The sequence below is a fragment of the Sapajus apella genome, unplaced genomic scaffold (assembly GCF_009761245.1).
Source record: "Sapajus apella isolate SASKATOON/1434 unplaced genomic scaffold, GSC_monkey_1.0 scaffold43, whole genome shotgun sequence".
Lineage (NCBI taxonomy): Eukaryota > Metazoa > Chordata > Mammalia > Primates > Cebidae > Sapajus > Sapajus apella.
In genome coordinates this window covers 10,153,114-10,160,940 of record NW_022436983.1, presented here as the reverse complement: position 1 = coordinate 10,160,940, position 7,827 = coordinate 10,153,114, and the positions used below count along the sequence as shown (strand labels likewise).

The window sequence follows — 7,827 nt, the reverse complement described above, 5'->3', positions numbered from 1 at the left end:
GGGTTTCACCATGTTGACCAGGATGGTCTCGATCTCTTGACCTCGTGATCCACCCGCCTCGGCCTCCCAAAGTGCTGGGATTACAGGCGTGAGCCACCGCGCCCGGCCTATCATACCTAAATTTTAAAAATACTATCATTAGCGGGACATGGTGGCTCATGTCTGTAATCCCAGCACTTTGGGACGATGAGGTGGACGGATCACCTGAGGTCAGGAGTTCGAGACCAGCCTGTTCAACATGGAGAAACCCCATCTCTACTAAAAATACAAAATTAGCCAGGCATGTTGGCACATGCCTGTAATCCCACCTACTTGGGAAGCTGAGGCAGGAGAATCGCTTGAATCTGGGAGGCGGAGGTTGCAGTGAGCCAAGATCGTGCCATTGCACTACAGCCTGGGCAACAAGAGCAAAACTCCATCTCAAAAAAATAATAATACTATTATTAATGTTACTACTGTTATTTTAATTATTGTTGTTATTATCATCCAAGACCTTTCACTAGTTCTGTGATCCCAGGTAAGTGACTACACCTCCTTGGGCCCCAATTTCCTGATATGGGTCTGGTTAGAAAACCCAACATCAGAGGGGTGGAGATGGTAGGAGGCCCAGGACCCAGTGGGTGCTCTCTTCCCCCCACCCCGGGGCACTGTCAGGGGACCTGAGGCACGTTTGAAGGGCCCTGGCAGAGCAGTGGGATGCTGCTCACCTGCGCTCAAGCTCCCGGCGCACCCGCGCGCCATCCTGCGCCGCGTCCTCCTGCTCTTCCTCCAGCCGGTCCCGCTGGCGCCGCAGCTCCTCCTGGGTGGCCTGCAGCTTCTCCCGCTCCTGCCGTAGCTCCTCAGCCTGCTGCTGGGCCACCTGCAGGCTGTGGGTCAGGTTGCTCTTCTCCCTTCAGGACAAGGGGAGGAGGAGCAGAGGGGATGCTGGGGCTGCTCTCTGAAGGTTGCTCTCCTAGTCATGAGCTACATCCTCCCATCTTCCAAGGCACCTGCCTCCAGGAAGCCTTCCCTGACCCTGCCCATGGCTGACTCATTTCACTCACACCCTCTAGCAGAAGAATCTGGCCGTCCTCCTCCCCAGCTCGCTCACTGGGAAGCCCAGTGGAATGGATGGAGGTGCTGGCACTGTCTTCAAAGCACCCTGCCTGGTAGAAGAGGCCAGGCTGGGCTCCTGGGACACATGGGCAAGTGTGCTGACAGCTCTGCTAGGCCATGTGAGCAGGAAATGCCCCCTACAACACCCCATGCCCCTCAATTCTGGGAAGCCCAGCAGAGCTGAGTCTGCAGATCCCACAGCTTCCTGCTGCATAGGCACATGGTGGCCATGGCAGGGGAAGGAGAAGGCAAGAACTGGGACCCCAAAGACCTGCCACAAGCTGCCACTTTCCCCACTGGCGGTAGGTTCGAAAAAACTTCACGAGGTAATTTTTTTTTTTAGATGGAGTCTCACTCTGTCACCCAGGCTGGAGTGCAATGACATGATCTCCGTTCACTGCAACCTTCACCTCCAGGGTTCAAACGATTCTCCCGCCTCAGCCTCCCGAGTAGCTGGGATTACAGGCACCCACCACCATGCCCAGCTAGTTTTTGCATTTTTAGTTAGAGATGGGGTTTCACCATGTTGGCCAGGCTGGTCTCAAACTCCTGACTTCAAGTGATCCACCTGCCTTGGCCTCCCAAAGTGCTGGGATTAGAGGCGTGAGCCACCACACCCAGCCAACAACATGCTATTAAGTAAAAATAGCAGAATACAAAATGGGATGTTCGTTGAACACAACTACTTAAAAAGATATTTTCCTAAGCCAGGGGCGGTGGCTCACGCCTGTAATCCCGGCACTTTGGGAGGACAAGGCAGGCAGATTACCTGAGGTCGGGAGCTCGAGACTGGTCTGACCAATATGGAGAAATCCCCATCTCTACTAAAAATACAAAATTAGCCGGGTATAGTGGCGCATGCCTGCAATCCCAGCTACTTGGATGGCTGAGGCAGGATAATCGCTTGAACCCGGTAGGCAGAGGTCTCAGCGAGCTGAGATCACACCATTGCACCCCAGCCTGAGCAACGAGAGTGAAATTCCATCTCAAAAAATATAAAAATTAGCCAGGCGTGGTGGCGGGTGCTGGTAATCCCAGCTACCAGAGAGGCTGAGGCAGGAGAATTGCTTGAACCCAAGAGGTGGAGGTTGCAGTGAGCCAAGATCATGCCATAGCACTCCAGCCTGCGTAACAAGATTGAAACTTCATCTAAAAAAAAAAAGAAGTGGAGGACAATTTCTTGTCTTAAAAATCTTCAGTGTCTTGCCAGATGGCTCACACCTATAATCCCAGCCCTTTAGGATGCTGAGGCGGGAGGATCATTTGAGCTCAGGAGTTAGACATCAGCCTGGGCAACATGGTGAAACCCCATCTCTACAAGAAACAGAAGAAGTCGCCAGGCATGGTGGTGTGCCTGTAGTCCCAGCTACTCAGGAGGCTGAGGCGGGAGGATCACTTAAGCCTAGGAGGTGGAGGTTGCAGTGAACTAAGGTTGCACCCCCTAGCAGCTGGGACTACAGGCGCCCACCACCACGCCCAGCTAATTTTTGTATTTTTAGTAGAGACAGGGTTTCACCATATTGGCCAGGTTGTCTCAAACTCCTGACCTTGTGATCCACCCACTTTGGCCTCCCAAAGTGCTGGCATTACAGGTGTGAGACACCGCGCCCCACTTTTTTTTTTCTTTTTTTTTGAGACGAAGTCTTGCTCCGTCGCCCAGCCTGGAGTGCAGTGGCGCCATCTTGGCTCATTGCAATCTCCACCTCCAGGGTTCCAGTGATTCTCCCACCTCAGCCTCCCAAGTAGCTGGGATTACAGACACATGCCACCACACCTGGCTAATTTTTGTAATTTTAGTAGAGACACGGTTTCACCATGTTGCCCAGGCTGGTCTTGAACTTCTGACCTCAAGTGATCCGCCAACCTTGGCCTCCCAAAGTGTTAGGATTACAGGCATGAGCCACAGCGCCCAGCCTGAATTTTTACTTTAAAAAAATTTTTTTAGATTTTAATAGAGCCAGGCACAGTGGCTTATGCCTGTAATCCCAACACTTTGGGAGGCTAAGGTGGGAGGATCATTTGAAGCCAGGAGTTCAAGACCAGCATGGGCAACATCATGAGACCACCATCTCTACAAAAAACTTTAAAATGTTGGGGTTTGTCTGGCATCCTGGAGGCTGAGATCAGAGTTGCCCAGGAATCCAGGGAGGTGAGGGATCACAGGGTGGTGAGGGCACAGAGAAGGGAGGGAAAACCTGACTCTCGGGCTTCATTCCCATATCCTTTCCCAGGCCAGGCCCAGGCCCTGGCCCCCAACTAGTGGCAGTTGGGGGGTAAAGGTGGGAGGATCGCTTGAGTCTGGGAGTTCCAGGCTACTGTGAGCTGTGATGGAGCCACTGAGCTCCAGCCTGGGCAACAGAGCGAGATGTGATTCAAAACAAAACAAAACAAAAATGAATAATAACAAATAAATGTTTCTGGGCACATGCAGCTAGTGGCGACCATATCAGTTCAGAGCCACACGCATAAGGCTTGACTGGCGTTATGCCCAGACACTGACTTATTCTTCAGCACCGCCAGCTCAGACCTCCGCAGCACCTGCTCAGGAGCTCATTGGCGCTCCGCAGCCGCTGCACCTCGCGCTGGGCGTCCTCGTGGGCCTGCATGGCGCCGTCGGTCTTGTCGCGCAGGCGCTGTAGCTGTTCCTCTAGGGCGCGCCGCTCCCCCTCAGTGTCGCTAAGCTGCTTCCGCAGGGTGCCCAGCAGGTCCTGACTTGCTTCATAGCGCCCCCGCATGTCCTGGGGTGTGGGGATCACAGAGTCTAGGGGAGCCCTGGGACACCTCCAGAGCCCACCTATTCTCTTCTGGTTCTAGGGATACTCATGCCTACGCTAGGCGGGGTCCAGAACCTGGCCCTGGCCTGGGACAGGATAGAACCCTAGGCCTGAGAGCCAGGCTTCCACTCCCCTACTCTGTGCCCGCACCACCCTCTGAGCCCTCACCTCCCCGGGGTCCCTGACAACTCCGATGCCAGACAAACCCCTAAGCACACTAGTCTCCTTGGCTCTGACCCCACCTCCAGGGCCCTCAGGCTCCTCCCCCTTGCATCCTGGCTCCACCCTCAGTCTCCTCCCTACCCTGGCTCTGCCCCTAGTTCCCAAGCTCCTCTCATCCTAGGCTCTGATTCCCCTTGCTAGACCTTTTCCCAGGGTCCTGGCTCTGTATGACCAGGGACCTATCCCCCTCTACCAGGACCCTAACACTGCTCCTGCCTCCACCAGCTGCCCAAACACCTACCCCCAAGCACCCCCACTTCTGGGCTGAGATTCGCCGCAGAGCTCTCGGCCACCTCCGTGGGGGTCCTGACACCCTCAGTCACTATCTCTCTGGGCTCTAGCTGTACCCCAGGGCACTGAGACTCCTCCCCCTGACCCTGGCCCCAGACCTGCCCTTGCCTCCGCCCCAACCCGGAGTGCGTGAGCCCCTCCCCCGGGGCCTCTGGCTGAGCCCTGAACGCTCAAGCCCCTTCCTACCTGCACCTGCAGCTGGCGCTTGTGCAGAGCAGAGTGGATCAGGGCGAGCGTGGAGGAGTCTGAGAAGGCCGGGGACGGGCCTCGGCGGGGCGAACGGCCGCGGCCCGGCGAGGAGCGCCGCGGTGGGGACGGGGTCCGCTGCCCCGAGAGCCCCCGCAGGCTGCCATCGGATGCGTCCGCGGTGCGCTCGGAGCCGCTCAGGTGGACGCCGCTCTCAGCATCCGACAGGACGGCCTGAGGGTAGGGGAGGGAGGGAGAAGGAGGCGGGGAGCCGCAGGGTAGGAACCGCGGAGTTAGCTGGGCAAAGACACCCAGGCAGGGCTGGGGGCCGCCTCATCCCAAATGCTCCCTGCTACAAGAAGCCTTCCTGATTTCACCTCCTTCACTAGCTCAGTCCTCAGATTGCCACTGAGGCCTCTCATTTATTGCGAAGACATCATTTGGTGTTGCTCACAGGTGGGCCGGAAAAGTGCCTCCCCTCTGAAACTGGGGGCTTCCCAGGGCAGAGGCCGGGTGACCTAGGAGGGGTGCTGAGCAGCTACAGCCTGGGTCCCAGGCACCCACCCATTTGCAATTCAGTCCCAGGCCGCCGGAAGGCTTGGCAGGAGGCCCGGGACTGCCTGGCAGGGCACTGTCTTCCCACCTCTCTGGGCTCACACCTGTGCCAGGTCCCTTAGGGTCTGCTGCAGCCCCTCTCCATCCTCTGTCTCCAGGGCCGCCTGCTCCTGTAGCCGCAGGGATTCCTGGAGTGTGGGTAGGGAGACAGAGGGTGGTCGGGGTTCCGTCTTAGTCTGAAACCTCCCCTTCCCCTTGCTCCCTGGCTGGCCACTGACCAGGTGGCCTCTGAAGCTATGCCCATAGGCCAGCCAGCTGGTGGACCCCACAGCAGGCCCCAGGCCCTCACTGAACAGACCAGGCCCAGAGAAGAGCTGTGTCCTGCCCCAGGTCACACAGACTATTGGAGGAGAGCCAGACCTAGAACCCACGCCAGGCCATACCCTGGAGGAGTGAGTGTCCCACGGGTGGGGGCACAGCTGGCTTGCCAGAGGCAGCATCTGGACCTGGAGAGCACAGGCAGGAGTTCAAGTCCCAACTCCCCCGCTTACTGCCTCTCAGACTGGACAAGCATGTCCCCTCTTGGGCCTTAGCTTCCCCATCTGTGCCATGAGGATTATGCTGCAGGGCCGCTGAGAGGATGAAATGGGATGGAGGAGGTGAGTGTGCTTTTTTTTTCTTTTGAGACAGAGTTTTGATCTGCCACCCAGGCTGGAGTGCAGTGGCGTGATCTTGGCTCACTGCAACTTCTGCCCCCCAGGTGCAAACAATTCTGCCTCAGCCTCCTGAGTATCTGGGATTACAGGTACCCGCCACCACACCCGACTAATTTTTGTATTTTTAGTAGAGACAGGGTTTCACCATGTTGGTCAGGCTGGTCTCGAACTCCTGACCTTGTGGTCCTCCCACCTTGGCCTCCCAAAGTGCTGGGATTACAAGCGCAAGCCACCACACCTAGCGGAGGTGAGTGTGCTTACCACGAAGCCTGCACACCTGTGAGGGCTGAACCTGAGTGTGATGTGGGATGCTGGGGGTGGCCCAAGGGGCCCAGCCCTAAGCCTGTGTCCGTGGGTCTGGCCGGTCCCCCATCCCACCCTGCCACCTCTCAGGGGCAGCTGCATCTCACCAGTGCCTCAAGCTTCTCAGTGAGGTCCTTGTTGACCTGATCCTTCTCCAGATTCTGCTTCTGAAGACGCTCCACTGCCAGGGCCAGCTCTGTCACTCTGGAGTTGGGGGAGCAACATAGGTGAATGGGGACCACCCCTGCCTCTCAAATCCCCCAGCTCTGTGTCCACCATGCTTCTCCAAACCCGAGGCAGGGATCCTAACATCCACCTCCCTGGCTGTGTGACCTCAGGCAACTCTGTCTCCTCTCCAGGCCTCACACTTCTCATCTGTGAAATGGGAATAAGGTTCCCACCAGCTTTATTTCATGGCAAAGCACTTGAGGACGTGTCTAGGTGGCAGGAGTAATGGGCACAAGTTCTTTTTTTTTTTTTTTTGAGACAGAGTTTCACTCATGTTACCCAGGCTGGAGTGCAATGGCTCGATCTCGGCTCACCGCAACCTCCGCCTCCCGGGTTCAGGCAATTCTCCTGCCTCAGCCTCCTGAGTAGCTGGGATTACAGGCATGTGCCACCATGCCCAGCTAATGTTTTGTATTTTTTAAAGACGGGGTTTCACCATGTTGGTCAGGCTGGTCTTGAACTCCCGACCTCAGGTGATCCGCCCGCCTTGGCCTCCAAAGTGCTTGGATTACAGGTGTGAGCCACTAAGCCCGGCCTTTTTTTTTTTTTTTTTTTTGAGATGGAGTCCTGCTCTGCCATCCAGACTGGAGTGCAGTGACATGATCTCAGCTCACTGCAACCTCTGCATCCTGGGTTCAAGCAAGTCTCCTGCCTCAGCCTCCCTCATAGTTAGGATTATAGACACGCACCATCACGCCTGGCTAATTCTGTATTTTTAATAGAGACAGGGTTTCACCTGTTGCCCACACTGGTCTCAAGCTCCTGACCTCAGGTGATCCACCCACCTCGGCCTCCCAAAGTTCTGGGATTACAGTGAGCCACTGCACACTGCCACAAGCTCTGTTATCAGAGGCTAAGCTGTTTATAATATACACGGGGCAAGTGCCTTTGGAACCTCAGTGGGGTCCCTGGGAAGACTAGCTGAGCTCACAGAGGAAGGCCCTGCTCCTGGTGAACACATGCTTCCTTCTCCCCAGGTCTCTAGTTTTATCTTCTCAGGAGAGCCTGCCTCGAGTGGCACCCGCCAGGCACCCACCTGGCACTGAGGTCAGCCTTGTCCAGGTCACTTTGCATCTGCTGCTGGGCCAGGTCCTTCTCACGGAGCACCTTGTCCCGTAGTTGCTCCTCCAGCTGGGCCTGCAGCAGGGCCTGCTTCTCCAGGGCTGCTTCCGCCCGGCTCTCCGCCAGCTGCAGCCCGGTGCTCAGTCCCAGGCCTGCCTCCTGGACAGCTCGTGATGTCCGGGCCAGCTCCCCTCCCAGCTGCAGCAGGTCCCTTAGGGAGAGAGCACAGGATGGGGATGGAATGGGGCTGGCTCCCGACTGCAAATTAAAACTACACTGGGGCCAGGTGTGGTGGCTCACACCTATAATCCCAGCACTTTGGGAGGCCAAGGGAGGCAGATCACCTGAGTCAGGAGTTCAAGACCAGCCTGGCCAACATGGTGAAACCCCATCTC

The 7,827-nt window shown here is 56.7% G+C and overlaps 1 protein-coding gene across 7 annotated transcripts in view; it reads right to left on the bottom strand.

Moving 5' to 3' along the window:
- CROCC (ciliary rootlet coiled-coil, rootletin) overlaps positions 1 to 7,827 on the bottom strand; it is a 62,797-nt gene that overhangs the window by 30,390 nt on the left and 24,580 nt on the right. For all 7 annotated transcript variants that reach the window (XM_032300548.1, XM_032300550.1, XM_032300554.1 and 4 more), the window contains 6 exons: positions 7,407 to 7,643; positions 6,250 to 6,346; positions 5,228 to 5,311; positions 4,569 to 4,802; positions 3,634 to 3,833; positions 708 to 890 (listed from right to left, as the gene is read on the bottom strand). In XM_032300548.1, coding sequence (XP_032156439.1) covers positions 708 to 890; positions 3,634 to 3,833; positions 4,569 to 4,802; positions 5,228 to 5,311; positions 6,250 to 6,346; positions 7,407 to 7,643 — 1,035 coding nt within the window. The remainder of the gene's footprint in view (positions 1 to 707; positions 891 to 3,633; positions 3,834 to 4,568; positions 4,803 to 5,227; positions 5,312 to 6,249; positions 6,347 to 7,406; positions 7,644 to 7,827) is intronic.